Source organism: Ornithodoros turicata, chromosome 7 (genome assembly GCF_037126465.1).
Source record: "Ornithodoros turicata isolate Travis chromosome 7, ASM3712646v1, whole genome shotgun sequence".
Lineage (NCBI taxonomy): Eukaryota > Metazoa > Arthropoda > Arachnida > Ixodida > Argasidae > Ornithodoros > Ornithodoros turicata.
The window spans coordinates 40003677-40021794 of NC_088207.1; the positions used below are offsets into that span (position 1 = coordinate 40003677).

Below are 18118 nucleotides of genomic sequence, written 5' to 3' on the forward strand. Positions count from 1 at the left end.
TTTTTCGTTTTTTTTCGGCAGCTCAAATTTTCCAGAAAATTTTCATCCTACTTGTGACACGCTTCTGCAATATTGTCACGAAGCGAAATGGGCCGGCGAGTCGTCGAATGAACAGCAAACGGTTTATTAAACTACTTGGTAGCAAAAGCACAAAAGTGATAGCTCTCTGAACACAACTGAGTCCAAAGAAAGAATGCTGCAGCCTGGAGCGCACAAGCATTTAAGCGTCGCGCCGAAAAGTCTAGAAACAGCACGTGCGTTTGCCAGAGAGCAGGCGATGTGTCTGGAAGCTTCTTGCTTCTTCTTCAGCACGCGCCGGGATGAGATGTACCGTTTCGTGCCTGCCCTGGATGTTTCTCGAAGGTGAGTCGTGGCACTGCCCCTCCGTAGACGTGGCATCGTCCCGATGCCAGAACCTGTGTCGGCTCATCCAACGCCTCCTCTATAAATGGAGGCGGCGTTGATAGAGGAGGCGTTGGCTCATCGCATTTCGTTTGCACCCTGCGAAGCCTCGTAGCCAACGTCGTCGTCTTTAACACTGTCGTCGGCGCCGTTATCGATTAATGCAGTTGTCTCGTGGTCGTCGATGAGTATTTGCAGGTCACTGGTAAGGTTTTGAGCGTCGCGACGGTCTGTATTGCTGTTCGTCGAGCTCGGAGACTGGTCGCGTCGTGAGTCAGCAGAAGCATATGTTGCTGCCGTAGAGAGTCTTTTATTGCGGCGGGGTGACTACGCGCCGAAGGCGGGAGGCGTCAGGTGAAAATCCGGGTAGACCCAGTCGTCGGTACGGGAAACGGCGGTAGACCCGGGTGGCTTCTTCACAGTGGTAGCAGAGCGGCCTCAAGTCTGACGTTCGCCGTACGTCTGTCTTGCGAGTTCCTTGTGCGCGTGGCTGGTAGCAGGTTGGGCGGGTCGCGAATGCGCCCAGCTGTTGCCGTGCCGCGCTGCCGTTGGTGGCTGTCGTATTCATCTTCTTGCGGGTTGGGGGTCCCAATGGCCTGAATTCCGAAGGTAGACCATGTCTTCGACTCAGTCATTTCTGTTCTTCCAGAGGAGGGACGACACGACACGTTGGAACCCTTTCTCGGGTTCCAATTTTTCACCATGTACCATCTGGCCTGCACCCTTGCCCTTTCGCCAGTCTGGAAGCTTCTTTGCTTCTTCAGCACGCGCCGGGATGAGATGTACCGTTTCGTGCCTACCCTGGATGTTTCTCGAAGATGATTCGTGGCAATATGTCCTATGATGAAAACGCGAGGAAATCCCCCCCCCCCCCCCCAGCTTTCACAAAGTTCTTGCAATGTCAACGCCTTTGCTTTATGCAACCTCCATAGAAGGGTGGAATCGGCCGATTCCGCTCCTGATATTCCACATCAAAATGAATGCGAAATGTCCTCATTGCTTTGTATTTCCCCAACTCAGGCCTTTTAGTAGAGATGGGATGTATCCAGAATTTTCCGAACCCGAATCGAAGAATCTTAGGAATCTCAAAATCTTTGGAATCCTTTCAAAAAAAAAAAGTTTAAAATGCCAGGGGAAAAAACACGTCTACTGAGAAGTGTTTTTAAGCAGAATTTGATATCATCGACAACCGGAGGTACATAAAATCTCGAGTCGGAATTCTTTCCATAAAACTAAGAAACAATCAAAAGCAAAGCCATGTTACTTTAAAACAGTTCCTCCCTGAACTCTTTCAGTTCAGAGCAGTGTAAACAAACGAACAAGAAAACCCCCGCCGGCCAATCAGGCTTTCAGCATACCTCGGAGGCGCCAATTTTAAAAAGAAGCAAACAAACGTGGCGGTGGATCGAGGGTTCGAGGATTCGGCTGGCCCATTCCTACTTTCTAACAAACCCTAGTGTTGGCCTTGTTATTACCCAGAGTTCCAAAAAATTAATATCTTGCCCAAAACTTTAAGAAACAGACGAGAAAGACACATTCTGCTTATGTGGCATCGCTGAAGAACTTTCTTTTCGCGAACTTTATTGTTCCCTCTATTGTACAGAAATAAATACTCTGACCCTGGGCTGGGCTGTGCACAGCACAAGCATGATTATGTCCTGGTTCCTTGCAATTCGTAATTGACACTGCGAAGCAGGACTAAAAAAATACCAAATGCAATGAAACACCTACACAAATTAAGAAGTTAGTTTCATGACAAACAAGCAATAAAAGGCCAGCAGTGGTTGTTCTTGTTAAATATTAAACAAGAAGCAATAAAAAATCCTAAAATGTAAAAGCACAAGTTTTTGCTGAAAAGACAAACTGCAAATACACCATGAGAAGCCGGTACACCGCTAAGCTATATTTTAATGCTTGACTAGACTTCATTGTAAATGAAGATTTTTCTGCCTTTGCTTTTCTTTTACATAACAGTCATTAAGGAAACATGAAACACCGAGATTGAACATCCTAGGCTCAAGTCAACATTTCAGTGGGAAACAGTAAAAGTGTTCCACTATTTAACACTTCAACTCACGTCCTTAAAATATACTTTCCACCCCCTTTGTTGGAGCAACAGAACAAATAATGTGATACCATGGCAAAATACAGGAATTAAAAGAAACAATAGTGCATATTCACAGTATGCACAAAATCCATACACAGCAAGCTTTGCAGCTCCATGATATTTGCATGTTTGCTGTAATTAAGCAGCATGCAGCACAATGAAAGATTAAAAACGATTATTTCAGAAGGTAATCCTAAGCATAAGAGCCAGAACAGTGGCAACATCCAAGAGAATGGAGTAAAGTAAAATACAAAACAACAAAATTTGCGTAACAAGAACTACAAAACACCATGTGAGAACATTACGCGTAGCTAACACGACCAGTGTAATGGTGCCCTGCCATGTCGTGCAGCGTGCACCTCACACGGGCTACTACACACAACAATGTAACGTAGGGGGTGGAGCACAATGCACTTGCTGGCAACATCCATGCGATACCAAGTGTGAAAATGCACGTTACAGCGGACATGAGAGCTGGTAGAAAACACCTAGAAGCGGTACAGATTCTGATGCAGTCCTTGAGAAAAACTGCGAAACAGCTTCCTGCTGTTCCCTTGAAAGACTCGTTTCGTGTGTCGAGGTAGCACCTAGGCCCTTATTCACACACTAAGGCAAAGACCACGGCGCTTACCTGCGACACAGGCTGAAAGTTTGTGACGTTGCAGGTCACAGCTGCTTAATAGTGCTGAACAATGTATGTGATGTGTCATATTGATATTGTATTGATATTGGCTATGCAACACAGCTGCAAAAAAACAGTGTTTACCTACTCGCAATGATGTCAAGATTTTTTATCAGCTTGCCAAGTGCTAAGTACTATAGTACAATATACTGCTTCACTGAAATAACAAAAATATTCTTTTGTTCTTTTTTTTTGGTTGGTTGTTAGCTTGCTTCTGTTTCCATTAATGTTTGAGGTCAGTCCACTTGAACACACTTATCTCAGATTTCAAGGGCATGCATCCTTTAACCATCAAAAGCTCCACTACACTCAAAAAGAGTGACTTCACCCTAGACTGTTACCCTTTGGCAACCCCATTCCTAAAGTCAGCGAGCAAAAGGCTCGCGAAAACACTAATAAATAAACGCTAAAAAATATGTTGGGTTTCAGAGCATAAGATCACTTCAGAAACTGCTACGCCCGTATACGGAATTAAAAATACCATATTTGATGTCTGCTGATTGCTAGCTAGAAACATCACAAAAAAGTGAGGACAGCAGACAACAGAACTATTAACTCTTGAATCAAGAAGCCTGCAACCGGGGCAACAGAGCAGTACAAGGGACAATGATTAACAATAATAGTCCAGCGTACCAAACAAGCATTACATCGACATTACAACTGGGAACTCACCTCTGCTAATACAACATGTTGATGAAATCTTAGTGGAACTAAGTCTCATCTGCCCTGTTTGTTGAAGTAAATGGAACTTCATAAGGTCTACTCTTACAATGCAGCAGTAAAATACTGACGTAAGCTAATGAACCAATGTCAATCCCTATGAGGACATGAGGGTCAATATATACTGGTACTCAGGGTCATTCCCCTTTGTTGGCTTAGTCCACAATTACTATGCAAGGAATCTGAACTCTACTCATGCAAACTAAAGGATAATAACCGTAGTTCAGGAACATGCGGTATACCCAGCAAATAAATGAAATGAACAGTCATCCACTTGCTTTGGTAGTCTTAGTAGTAATACGGTATTTTTCTGGTCACTCCACACTTTTGATTTGTCCAATCAACTCCCTGCTGGAAAATGCATTAGTTTGTACAGCACCATAAATGCAGGATGAGAAGTACTCTACCATGATCACATGTCCAGTCTCATAATGGGTTCCAAATTTTTCTTTCAGCCCCAATACATTAATCAGCACAACCCAAGATAACTGCCTGCCAATTGTCAAGGAACATTAAAATGCAGCAAAAAAAAAAAAAAAGGAACAACAACACACACCTAAACTTAAAAAGGCCATTTGAGTGTGTGCTTGTGATAGTTGAGAACTTGCTGGAGTAACCTTACATGCCCATATTTGGAAGAATGGTTGCATTTGTTGCTATTATGGTAGTTACAGAGGGATGAACAGAGTGACTCTCAAGTGTCACTTGAACACTGGGATCACCGATTACATAAAGAAACCAGAATGAGAAGGCCAGGAGGGAAATCCCCAAGAGATCACCTAGAGCAGTCAGGTAGGGAATGGCTGCATTGTCTGGATCTATGCTGCGTGACCACATGCAGTAGATCATACATCGAGCAAAGTACAGCAGCAGAGCAACCTAGAACAAGGAAACAAGTTCTATTTAGAACCTAGTCTTTACAGTCATGACTCACCAATGTACTAATGACTTTTAAAAGCACATGAAATCATCTAATATTCTATTGGTACGTTCAGTACATTGAAATTGTCAACGTGTTCTCACAAGTTCAGAACCGTCGGCTTACTGTTGGACCTCACGTGCAGAAACATTACGTAAAATGTAGTATGAATGTGTGTCACAATTCTATCCAAAAGCTTAACATAGAAGACCCCCTTTGCGTCAACTCCGCATGATGGATCGTACTATCCATGTTCCTCCACGGCGTGCATTGCAGTAACAGAAAAATATGCAAGGAGAATTCCCATACTATGCATTTTACTGGTTCTTTTTTTTCTTCTTACTGGCACCTTTGAGTCCAAGGCCATACGGCACTTTGGTAAAACTGTTGTCACTACGAAGGAATGCAAATCGACAGATCACACAAGTTATTTTCCTATCCAGTGTCCTATTCATATGCCAAGCAAGATGTCATCTGATGCAGATATGGATTATTGGTTGATTGACTCTCCTAAAGATGTATAACAATTCCAGTGAGCCTCTAAGTGGCAAGTGCTAGGGTCTGCGAGGGTAAAGCACAGTGCAGTGCCGACAATAAGACTAGACATACGGAACACCACGTGCCTTCACTTTGTGTTCAGCGTTTGCTCATCTTTGTAGTTTTAAATATATGCTCACATGTCTTGTTGAAGATAAATATAACCTTTCCCTTGCATTCCTGTGAAATTGTGTTAGTATCAGCATTTTGGAAACCTTTCAAGGCTTACCTGAAAAAGTGCTGCAGTCAAGTAACAAGCTAAGAAAATGGGGGTGATCACAGTGTTGCCAGCATTTAACAATTGGATGGAATAGATAAAGATGAGATGGCCTGGAAGCACCATCAGCATTAGCAAACGTGCTGTCCTGGCATGGGGATCTGATGGAAAAACCATGTGCTATCGTTAAAATTTGTACGTCCATTAAACATTATAAACAAAGACACAACTTGAAAAGCTGCACAGTTTTGTTCAAATATATTTTATGATACTTACTTTTCCCACAGAAAGCAGAGCATGGGTCGATACAACTTTGAGCATCGTTGCTAGGGTGGCTGCCAAGCTTTGACCTATGGGCCAGAAGTGTCGACAGCCTGCAGGATTGAATTGCTACAAGATTTCCGCCCACACCTGCGATTCATTACACGCAACTTTAGTTAAACAGTGCTAGTAGAATGGCAAGTGCAATGAGCCATATTTGGTGTAGAACACCCACCGTTTATCACAGGTTGAAAAACAGCAAGCCCAATGAACTTGTAGGCAGCTGCATCCAAGATACATCCACCCACACTGTAAACACAAACTGCTGTTATGTTCCAACCACGTGGAATTGTTCCTCGAAGAGAAACCCTCAAGGCTTCGGCTGGCTACAAGTGGGAAGGAAAAAAAAACAACAAAAAGACTGGCAGATATGATGCAGGTTACATCAAATCAATGACAGCGACGAGGCTGAAGGGTTGAAGGACCGTAAGGTGTGCCTTATGGTCAGTGTAGTATGTGGAGACCGTACAAGTGAGTACACCCCATAAGGCACGTCCCTCAGAAAGACGTAGTCGAGGCAACCCCCCATTTCTGCACGTGGATTCCTGGGTAGATGACACGAGGTAGAAATCGAGAAATTCTCGCATCCATTGGAGGAAGACGCCGCTCCGCTTGGCGTCCACGTTGAAGTCACCGGTGAGGGTGACAGGATAGGCTCGTTCACTGGTGAAAGTTTCAGCCAGGTACGCATGTATCTTGGCTAGGGGCACGTTGGGGGAAATGTACATGGACTTCTTCGTTTCTTCTCTTGTGTGTTTCGACGATGCGACATATGGGACATGATCTTCACGAGATTGAGCCTCTTAACAGCTGTCTCTGTAAAAAGCACCCTCGGTTGTAGTTTTTTTTTCACTAGGCAGTAGTGCGTAATTGGGGGACAATTAGGAGGGCTACCGTAAAAGCCGAATTGTAGATCGATCTTGTGTACAAGTCTACCTCATTTTCTGGAGGCAAAATGTGGCAAAGGTACTTACTGCCATGATGTATGAAGCCATTGCCCAAAGGGGACACGCAAAGTTTTCCTTATACGGGTGCATTAGAGAACAAAAAGATGAGCCATGAACAACCGTGCATCAGTCAAGGGCCACTTCATTATCCGAGTTGGATGCTACCGAATCTGGTTCTGACTCAGAATCATCTCGCAAGTCAAGTGATCGTTGGTGCTGCTCATGGACAAGCTGCGGAACACCCTCCTTTTGCATTGCACATACATGCTCTGTTGCAGTCACGTTGTAGTGGATGAGGCAATTGAACATGGAAGGACAAACACAGCACTGCCCAGCTGCATACTTCAATGTCTGTCCAGTAGAATCTCTGACCAGAGATCAGACGGTGTGTGTTCGAATGTCGCTGCTGGGACAGTTTCTTCAACAGCCCTTATTAAGCTCCGTGCAGTCTTTTACTGCCTCCAGCGGCGGACACACTTTTCCGAGCACCGAAATTAAACTGAATGCTGCGCACATGTTAACATGCTCCTCAGCAAAACAATGACTTCAAGCTTGAAGCACATGGTGCACTGCCATCGCATGGCTGCCGTTTGGGGAACAGACCGAGAATGACCGAGAAATGTTGTAAACGACCACGAGCAAAGCGCATGCCGCATGGCCTGCTCGTGCTGACCATGTGAGTCTACATGTGGCATAGAAATACACTGAGTCAATGTAATTGCACTGCACTGTAGTCGAGTACTGGGAGTAGCCAGCCTTCTCATGGTAACAGACAAACTGTACAGTGTTCAATGCCATGCATAAGGCCCTTCGTTTTCTGCAATTCCGCGAAATTTCGCGGAATTAATCGCGGAATCCTTCGTTTGGCATAGAGTTTCACGGAATCCTTTATTTTTAAGGGTGTGTGGACATTAGAGTTCTCAAATTCGAATTGAATATCAATCACTCGAAGTCATCGAATATCAATCACCTGACGCTTCCCTGCATGAGGTGAAGCCGCCCCCACAAAATTGAAGCCTGTTTTATGAAATTGTTTATGCTGCAGGACAAAACAGACAGATTGTAGTTTAGCTTAGAATAACATTAGCCCAAGTTTATTGTGTATACTTCACCTGAGGAAGGGGCGGCGTCCCTCCCGTATGTGGTTTAGCGGTAGCAGTGGGGGATTTTGATTTGATATCTGGGAGGTTGCCTTCAAGAAGTTAAGACTTTTAAATAATGGCTACAGCCCAAGAACAAAAAGGGGTGTACTAAAAATGTAACTTCCCCAGGGCATGTATTGTAAACTCCTTCCTTAAAGTTCTTATGAACTCTGTAGATGCTGAAAGATCTTTCAGCAGGTATAAAATGATTTCAGGCGACAGACCGCATCAGATGAGAGCACAAGATATCATGTATGTAATGCTGAGCCACAACAGCGTGTTGAGTCTGTAATTTTAGAACATATTTTTTGTTCCCACATTATCCAATAAAATAAAGTGTCTGCCATTTCATGCAGCTGTTGACTGCTTGCTGCGAAAAATCGCGGAATTTACAAGTCAGTGCCGCGGAATTTTGAAATTGCCGCAGCAGAAAACAGAGGGCCTTAGCCATGCATAAGCACCATAATGTCAAGTGGCCCACACCAAAAGGGAATAGTGTACACTACTGAGCGTACTCTGTCTTAGCACTACGGAGTGTTTTTTCCATTAATAAAACTGTGCTGAAGTACTGTAGTTTGCACTTTGAGGGTTCATTTCAAATTGCTTTAGAGGCTATGTTCATTTCATAGTGGGCGCTATAACTCAAAATTTACATTCCGTTGTATAGTGCTTACTGAAACTCAATTTTAATCTGACAAAAGAATGTTTTAGATTTTAATGCCCTTTTAATACAGTGAAATAACATGATGAACAGCAAGAACATTAACTCAAAAGAAAGCTTTGCTGAATACATACCTGGATATCCCCATGGCACAAATGACAGGCACCCAGCCAGTGCACAGCACATCGTGTGTGTATGGGTTCTTCAGTGACAAGTATACCCAGAGTGGGACTAATGCTAGGAACATGGCAACCACCAATGGAGATAGCCATAATATGTCTGGAATACAGCAAAAGGAAAAAGTATCAGGACACGTTAAAATATAACGTAAACAGGCTTATGAAACGTTCTTCAATAACAAACGCTCTGGAAAAATATGGCTCTTGAACGATGAAGTTGAATAACACCACTCTGAGGCATGCAATGGAGATTTTCCCACAACTTCAATCCCTTGATTCCACGCAATACTGCATGTGCCAGTACAAAGTGGGAAACCATATCAGGAGCTGCGTATCATTGGGTTGTACTTTACGTCTAGAGACTGAAGTTTTCGGGAAATATTTTTTTCTAAATTCGGGGGGTAAAAATCGGGCAAATAAACGTGTGCTCTAAATTCATGTAAATTCAGGTGGAAAAACTTCCAGTATGCTGTATTCGGGGATAAGTCGGGACTAGTGACTCAAACTAACTGTACTGGTTTGGTACAAATGGTGATGTAACTACATTTTCTGCCAAACAAGTTAATGCGCATTCCTACAGACGAGTCAGTGAGGGCAATTTGATGGGTAAAAATCAGTTTCACCCTAAGGAGGCAACCTTCAATTCTGGGTGCAAATTCGGGGAAGAATCAGTTTAAACCCTAAAACTTCAGGCTCTATTTACGTCACATGAGGTGCATATGAGGCGACGTGAGATAGGAACTTTATTATGTAGTTTGTTCTCCCTCACCTAATCTTTGGTAGAGAATGCTAGAGATTCCAGCCAGCAAGGCTAGCGTAGTGATGTCACCTAGCGATGCTGCAATGGGTGTGGCAATGTTGTCCGGGTTGAGGTGGAATTTCCGAGAGAGGATTACCACGCCCACCATAAGTGATCCTACATAAAAAAACAAGCACAGCTTTATGTATCCCTTTCACAAACCTCCACACTAGGTGACACGTAGCAGTGACTCAATCCTAAACTATCGATAATGCTAGTGGACACACACCTAGGAGCAGACTGGCAATGCTGGCTGTGACCATGCTGCTCGCACAGAGTAGAAGTGCGTTGCCGGTGTCGAACCGGCTTTCGGTGACGTAGCCCATCAACACGGCAAAGAGGGATGCAAGGAACGCCACCACAGTTGCTTGACACTGTTGAACACATGAGGAGACACACCTAATGTGAGCGAAATTATAGGCTGAACACAGTACAGTCAAAACAAAGATGCAAAGTATCATCAATGTTGATGCTCTGTGGCACAGCGACTACAGACAGAGGTCGGCACGCTCCAGCTCGGCGCTCGGTTCGTGCTCATTTGTTGAACACGAGTGAGCATGGTCACGAGTGAGTTTTGCCGAAGTATGACTTCAGACACAGTTACATACCTGCCAACCTGAAAATTCGGGAGACTGCCCGTAGCGCGACGGGGGAATTAATTCTGTGCATTCGAAATAGCGTTGCCACAGCCACACCATTGCGATTCCTCTACGTCATACGTAGCCACGACCGGGTGGGGCTGCGAAGCACTATCCGTTCTAGCGTTGCTTCCGTCAACCGCAATTGCGAAGACACGTCGTCTCGGGCTCTCCAATACTGCATTTTGCGCGGCCACAGCCATTTCACCGGTAATGGTCTTCTTCCATCCACACCAGTGGTGCTTCACTTCGTCAAATTTTGGGAACATCTTCCGGAGTAGCGGTGTCACGCTGCTGCTCACCGCGGCTGGTTGTGCTCTACCAGAAAACCCGTGGAAAGGCACTTGGCACGTACGAGGAACACGTGCACGTATTGCTTCCGTTTTGAGAGCGACATCGGAGGAGACAAAACTATCGTACGAGACTGGACTAACGATAACACGTCATGCCGAGAAACACGGACACAATGTGACACACGACCTCCCTCTACCTCCGGCCACTGATAGTCATGCCGCGAAATATACGTGCGGGCTGCCTGATTCCTCTGGGATGCGTTTTGCGCAGCTTTTAAAGGAAAATGGAAGAAGAAAAGCTCGAGCCCCAATTTTCTGGGAGATTGGAGGGCGCGACCGTACCATCGGGAGACTGAACAAAATTCGGGAGTCTCCCAGATGATACGGGAGATTTGGCAGGTATGCAGTTACCAACTCAATCTTGGAAAACTGCTCAGTAAGGAAGAAAAGCAACCAATCGTAGTCGGCTAATTCTTATTAACAAAGCGTAATGTTGCGGGAAAACTTGTGGGTATGTCCAAAGTGTTTTTCCAGCTCCTGGCCTCTAAAAAGCCCACAGCCGTGGAACAAATTATTTAAGAGTGCCATGCATACAGTGACGTCTGCTACAGCAACACATACCTGAATCAGAGCCATGTTTCCAGTAGCCATGGACCATTGCTCAGTTGTTGTATCCATGTTCCCCAAATTGGCCTGAGTAGACAGCCGGGCTGCTAGGGTCATTTCTAGATTGCCTTTTAACCCCAACAGGGCAGGCACCAAAATGAAGAGCTCAGAAATATGTACAAAGGCGGGCCAGCGCTGCGCCTGGTCAAGAAGAATGCCTGCAGCTACTGTTCCAAAGCCGGCTGTCAAAAATGGTATGAATACCTGGGAAAAGAGAAAGAAGAGGAAGCAAAAGAGAATGTACCTGGACTTGCTTTTCAGAAATGGTTGTACTCTAAAGTGGGCTGGTAGTGTTTTCAAGCAATGACTAACCTGCACAGCTACAACCCTGAGTCTTTCCTTGGTGATGACAACTTCCTCCTCTCCTTCACCTCTCCCATCCCCTTCTCCACCGCCTTCCAGCAGCAATGTTGTAGATAAGGGAGGTCCATCTCCCTTCCCACCAGCACATGCCTGCGCATACACAGAGCCAACACTTTCGTAATTACCACCTATCAAGAGCCTTGTTTTGAGGAATGTACACAAAAGATTGCAATACAGCATTATAAGCACCAAAGGACGGAAATAACAGAAAGCAAGGAATAATGTGTGAACAGTTAAGTAATGCATGCCCTAGGTATAGCTGGGTGAACTGCATCAGGATAGAACCTCCCAACTTAGAATAAGTCCAGGACCAACAAAGAGGTACGAATCATTAACATTATCAAAAGGCTCTACTTTAGTTACCATATCACTGCAAATGAAGCCTTGGAAGTTAACTGCAGATTTAGCGATGTTTTTATTGCGGAGAGTGTTGCTAGGTTGAACATGTCGGTAGCTATTTAGACGCTGCATTCAGCATACGGAGGCAGGCACTTGGAAATGGCCTGAGCCAGGAAAATGTCAAGGGCTAGTAGGGCATGGCACGGGACCAACGGAAGTAGCCACATGGAAGGCTAAGGCTCTGTTGTTGGCTCTTGGCATCTCAATACTGAGAGAAAAAGCCTCCAAAATGGATTTATGGTGACATGGTTTCAGCACCCATGAGACATTTCTGAGCACGAACATTGCTGAGCCGTTTGTGCTGTCCAGAACATGCGCATCACGCATTGTCAGCCTTGTTGTTGTCAGCTGATAGTGCATTTATGCCTCCCAGTTACACTTTCAAAATTGATTTTTCTATCTAATTTGGCTTCTTCCAAAATTCAGTTCATCTGTGGTCTACTTTGACAAAATACCAAAAATCAATTTCACATTCTTTGCTCTGAGTCCCATCCTGCGTTTAAGCAGAAGAGATACAGCAAGGAGGATCAGGGGGACATACATATGCTTTCTTCTTTCTGTGACAGCAAGTATTCATTTTGCAGTAGAATTTAAATTTTGTGTCAACACATCAATGGTTTAGCTTTGTAGAATCCTAGAAACAAACAAGAAGGTTGTATGCATATGGGGGCATCATCACCAAGGCTTTTCCAAATCTAAAACACATTGAATCTGAAAATATTAAATGCAAAAGATTCCACCTCAGATGGAATGCTCTACTAAATGTTTGACAGCATGCAAGAAACAAACTAGAAATACTATGAAAGATGAAAGTCACTGAAAAGGTTAGCCAGCTGTAGGACTCGAACCCACATCTTCTGGATTACCGGTCCAGGGCTCTACCAATTGAGCTAAGCTAATACACCTCCCCAGCGACTTCCAAGGGCACATCATTTGAAGGGACAACCAGCCACTCACACATACTCCTTTCACTCTTGCATTTTTGCTCACTCATACACACATTCATTCGGCGGGAACGACAGCCTTCCATCCGGGATCGACACTGTTCCAGCCTCAGAACATCAGTTCTCTCATATACAAATACTAATTTAATTTTAATGAAAGTTACATTTTGCTCACCTGGAGCTCATTCTCCTCCCTGAGCAGTTCGGGGCCAGGCTTGCCCTCTAATGTTACGAGGCGTGGAAGTATCCCATTCAGCAGGGCAGCACTCTCGGAGTAGATGCTGCCTTCTGGGGTGAGGCCCGTGCCAAAGAGGGCCTCCGAAGGGGTTCGGCTCAATCCCTCCCCAACCGAGGGGACAAGGGGCAGGCACATTGCCTGATTGATGGCTCCCTGTGGGGAGCGGTCATGGCACTCAATTTCACGGCTGCTTTGCCCAGCTGCCATGGCGCAGAGGTGACTTGTTCAGCCTGTGGATGGCAGCCACCCAGCAGGCAGGGAAGTAGCTTTCACACAACCCTGGCATAGCAAACACAAAGAAGAGGGACTGACTGAAAATCTGTTGCTTTCCCAGCGGAACCTGTCCTGCAAGTTGTTCTATGAAAAAGTTACTGGTTGCTGCTTGTCCAACCCAGCACATCCTTTGTGCAAATCCTACAAATCCTTTGTGAACCAGTTTTGCACTATGTTTGCCACTTCCACTATAGTTATCCACAACGATTAACCGAAGGTGGTGTTTTGGTGCTTTATGGCACAAGAGATTAACCGAGGGAAACAACTTGCAACACAAACTGCCCCAAAGCACTAAAGCATTGACATGTATAAACAGCACAAAGGTATCACACTCTGCAGTTGAAACATCATGCCCAGCCAGCTGCGAAGTATGACAGCAACAGTCAAGGCTGTCATATGAATAACAGATGAGTTGCACAAGCATGGAACAGTGACACCCTATTTGGCTTATAGCTCTGTCACTTAACGGCTTGAGTGAGGAAGGTGGAACAATTCTACGTGTTGTGTGTCAGTTACAGCAACAGGTCTTGATCCATACACCACAGACAGTCAGGCGTGTGTTCTTATAAATTGTATCTTGGACAACTTCGAGCGTAACTGCGTAATAAATGCCTTATAATTGGGGTTCCTGGTTTTCGCAGCTTACTTTTTGGCATATTCGGTGAGCACTTTTTGAAGTTTATTACTCTCTGAGAATCCACAGTTTTCCATAATTTATATTTCAGAACCGAGGTAATATCCAAAATTTTGAGAAAAAGCGACAGCTGTGAAGCGATACGCTCACAAGAAAGGTATGAGAAGCTGCCACACATAAATGCTTACTACGATGCTGCAGAACTTGCAGACGACGAAATCTGTATCAAGATCACTCGGCAACATACAGAAATCGGGATATTCCTTGACATATTCACAAGGCAGCGCCTGGTTTTGTATCCCTTCTTACTGCCTACCCTTTGAGAAGACTATTTGTATGTCACCTCTGATTCCTTATCCACTTTGACTAGGAGAGGAGGCACGATTCACAGAAAAAAAAAAGTTCATGCAAGCAGGCCAGGATCTTTTCATTGGTTGTCCACTTACTTGAAGTGAATAGATTGTATTTTAACTACCGTTAGGGCAATTGTTAGTTACTATTTGGACCACATAACTGTCATCCATTTGAGGTGAAAATTTATGTAATACCTTTGCAGGGTAGTGTAAGTGGTACCTCATATACACACCTGATCATGCAGGACCACTGATCACAAAGGAATTTGTGAAGGTGTCAAAGCTACAGGGAAAAATGTGCTACCTTGTGCTAAAGAGCTGCATCAAGGCATTCATCTGTTCTGAAACCATTCTGCCAAGCTTCTGTTGAACAACAAAAGGAACTTTGATTTCAATTAGGCGCACCCACAAAATTCTGTAAAAGAAATCCAGTTTCCATACTTCTCAATGCATAACACACATTCCACCGACTCAAGGGGCTGCATACTATGTACAGACAGGTATTATACATTGATGCTGGGTCCACGGTGCATATTATGTGCAGGCGCACGCTATCTGCAAAGAATCACTCTTACTCGGCCAAATCTGGGACTTGCGTATCATAGTGCAAGAACTTATGCAGTGGCAGCAATATATTCTGCAGTTTGGATGCTCTGTCTTCAACCATCCTTCACTTATTTTTAACCACTGTTCCAGTTTGGACATCCCGACAATTTAACAAAATCACACGAGATGCTTAGATACATCATACCAATTTTGCAAAAAAATTGAAATTCTATATTCAAGAATATTAAATCTATTGATCCACTGTAAGTGACAAAGAAATGTCCTCTGACAACTCATTAAGCAATCATTGTGTCTCACTGGGAAATTTTTTCAGTATTGAAATTTGGAAGAGGAGTTTCTGTTCGCCTGCTGTTTTAATTCGATGTGCAGCAGCAAGAGAATAGAATAGACAGCACAATGAGAATGAGTGGCCAGTTTTTGGAGAATTCATGAAGCTTCATTTTTGAAATGTGTTATATAACCATTTACAGAAAGTGCAGTGTGTCATTATCCTTTTACTGGCAGGCATACCAAGTAACAAAACCCATGTGCTGAGCTATTGTCAAAATCCCAGAACAATGTATGATTGCAAAAAAGTTAAGCAATCCCCACTGGAATTGCAAAGACAGAATCAAAATTATTTTCAAGGCTCTTACAAATTTGTCAGAAGCCAACAATTATTATTACTGCATGGAGCAGCAAACATATTCTTGGAGCTCAGTCCTAAGATCAGCATTTTTCAATTACACTAATTAACACATCTGTGCAAACTGTTTGACATTTCAGTCATATCGATGCGTTCTGCAACATTCATGGTGTACTGCCTTGTCGCCTAAAATGACGGCCAGGTACATAATGGACATTGTTCCGATATGGTACAATCGTATAATCTATGCAGGGTCATTGTTCTAGTCCTGTTAATGATGTGAAGCAAGACAAATGTTTTGTGCAAAAGGACTAGGCTTCAATGAAAAGATAAAGTATAACTCAGAAAAGCCACACTCACCTTTGGTCAACAAGCTGAGGTACATTCTATGGAGCTCCGAAATCGTCTACAGGTGAGACAGTACAGGCAAATTACCCAGCTATTTATGTTTCATTTGCATTCACACACCAAGTGTATAAATATGCACAGTAAACATTAGACGAACTTCAGGGCCAGGTGAGAACAATGCGGGAATGACTCACAGCTGTTACTCTGCATAATATGCTTCAATGCTACACAAAATATAATAGGCAAATAACAAGCTACAATAGGTACTAATAGGTACAACCGCCAGGGACACGACATAGTGTACATGTTCACTCACAGTACGTAGGTAGAACTTGCACAAATTTTGTGACGTAAGTTGATACGACGGAAATATTTCTGCGGCGAGAGCAACACGAGACGCGTTTGAAACAGAATAATCGCGTCAAGTAATTATCGGTCAATGGAAACACGACGGCATTGAATATCCACATACGGATACGGCAGTGACCGTGAGTAAGGAAGCCATTGTTCACTTACGGTTGACTCGTAGTAAGATGAGTAATGTTAAATTATCTAAGAAACACGTAACGCCCACACACGCTTTGGCCTAACACACGGAAACGAATGAATGAAACACTGCGCGGGTGCACGTAATCGATCCTCACAAGTTGCTGAACATGAAATTCACGCAACTTACGCGCCTTCCTCGACGGTTCTGCACAACGCCAAGAAGAATGACAGGCCTAAAGACGACAAACTTGGGCAGCCTCAAGCAAGCCGGCACCATGAATACAACGGCGCAGACAAAAGAGTGTATATGCACTGCGTCGCTATTCCGGGCAATTTAACATGCGCTTGTACGCGCTTTATGTCGTCATACGTTGTACGCAGAACGAACGATTGCTCAAAAAGAAAGAAAAAAGGAAGCAGCAAAACATTGCCGGCATATAACCCATTTATCCTTTGAGAGATGATGAGGAGGTCATGCCGACAACGTTATGTTGCTGGTAAACGCTGCGTATTATGTTACGAAGAAGGTTTCAGTACACTGGAGTGGATTCCTACCAATATTACGGTTAGTTTCAGCTTACTGCCATCTTCAGGCATCATAAGAATGACGGAGTATTTCATTTCAACATGCCACAGAGTCAAAGATGGAGACACGCAAACCCGGGGTGTAAGATCTTTGCGACACCTGCCATATTAGAAGACTTTTACTTCACGTTCGGTGCTAAAAGCAATCCCAGACAGCACACGCACTTACTAATTCGACTTCGTCCAAAACATTATGTGCTCAGAACCGTTTGAAATGAGGATTTACGTAATAAATGCAGCCCGCACACTTACCGACGGATAGCCTAAGGGACCGATTGCTTCAGTCACCTGCCCATTGACGGCGCTGCTGTTCGCAAACATCACAAGGCGCGGTTTTGACGTCACGAGAAGGCGCTCCGTGATTTGTTAATACGCCCCAGGAATAACGTGATAGGTCGCATCGATTAATGACGTATAATGACGTGTCGCTGGAAGATCCCAGAATCCCAGAACTAGAAACCACCGCAGCGCCCTCGAAACACGAGAGCAACGAAAAAAGATTCTTTGAGTTGCGCAAGTAAAGCGGCTGCTGCAGTGAGGGCACGGTGTCTGCCACCGCTCGTGTTCTGAAATTAATTTATGCGATTGCCAGTTCAACAAAACGTTTTGAACAATGAATTATCCCGCATTCGGCATTTCAGATGACATGACTGCCCAGTGGAACTAATTTTTTTTTCTCTCTTTCGCTTCGCGCTTAGTTTCTGTGTGTTTTTTTAATCAACTTGTTGCGAAACCACTTCTACTCGTCGGAAAAAGGGTACGACACACCTCCTCCTCCTCCTCTTTAATTTCACCACCGCTTCTCTGACAGATGCCGTCCCGGATATTTCATGTTTTCCCTTGGGTGGGGGCCCCAACAAGTGTGCCAAATCGGTGGAAAGCACCACCTGACAAGAACAGAATCGGAGAGAAGTCTTGTAGGTTACTGAGGATCTTGTTCTGACTAAGTTGTCAGTTGGCATCCACTTCCGGTTCGTTCACTGAGGATTGTTTGAAAACAGGCAGGATGCCTTGGGTCAGCGTTGAGGGTGGCTTCCTGCGTAGAAAGCATTGAAAAACACCAGTGCTTG

The 18118-nt window shown here is 44.3% G+C and overlaps 1 protein-coding gene across 6 annotated transcripts; it reads right to left on the reverse strand.

Moving 5' to 3' along the window:
* Nucleotides 1-1944: 1944 nt before the first annotated feature.
* Nucleotides 1945-17352, reverse strand: LOC135401103 (solute carrier family 41 member 1-like). 6 transcript variants are annotated; one of them, XM_064633281.1, is made up of 13 exons: nucleotides 17301-17329; nucleotides 15987-16032; nucleotides 14739-14797; nucleotides 13112-13453; nucleotides 11543-11683; nucleotides 11186-11434; nucleotides 9863-10007; nucleotides 9604-9750; nucleotides 8790-8934; nucleotides 6081-6154; nucleotides 5861-5995; nucleotides 5597-5745; nucleotides 1945-4790 (listed from the first exon to the last, which is right to left on the reverse strand). In XM_064633281.1, the coding sequence occupies exons 4-13, from the start codon at nucleotides 13379-13381 to the stop codon at nucleotides 4530-4532; spliced, it is 1716 nt and encodes a 571-aa protein (XP_064489351.1). In that variant the 5' UTR covers nucleotides 13382-13453; nucleotides 14739-14797; nucleotides 15987-16032; nucleotides 17301-17329; the 3' UTR covers nucleotides 1945-4529. The 6 variants fall into 6 exon arrangements, with proteins under 6 accessions (XP_064489351.1, XP_064489350.1, XP_064489346.1 ...); XM_064633280.1 differs by lacking the exon at nucleotides 17301-17329 and adding an exon at nucleotides 17218-17299; XM_064633276.1 differs by lacking the exon at nucleotides 14739-14797 and having other exon boundaries at nucleotides 17301-17352.
* Between the last annotated feature and the right edge of the window lie 766 nt (nucleotides 17353-18118).

What these genes read in the sequence shown, in the direction of transcription:
- LOC135401103 (XM_064633276.1), bottom strand. Translation starts at nt 13,381, where the DNA reads ATGGCAGCTGGGCAAAGCAGCCGTGAAATTGAGTGCCATGACCGCTCC. An exon ending in TCAGGGTTGTAGCTGTGCAG is followed by an intron (nt 11,435 to 11,542) that starts GTTAGTCATTGC and finishes CTCTTTTCCCAG; the next exon opens with GTATTCATACCATTTTTGAC. An exon ending in CATTGCCAGTCTGCTCCTAG is followed by an intron (nt 9,751 to 9,862) that starts GTGTGTGTCCAC and finishes TTTTTTATGTAG; the next exon opens with GATCACTTATGGTGGGCGTG.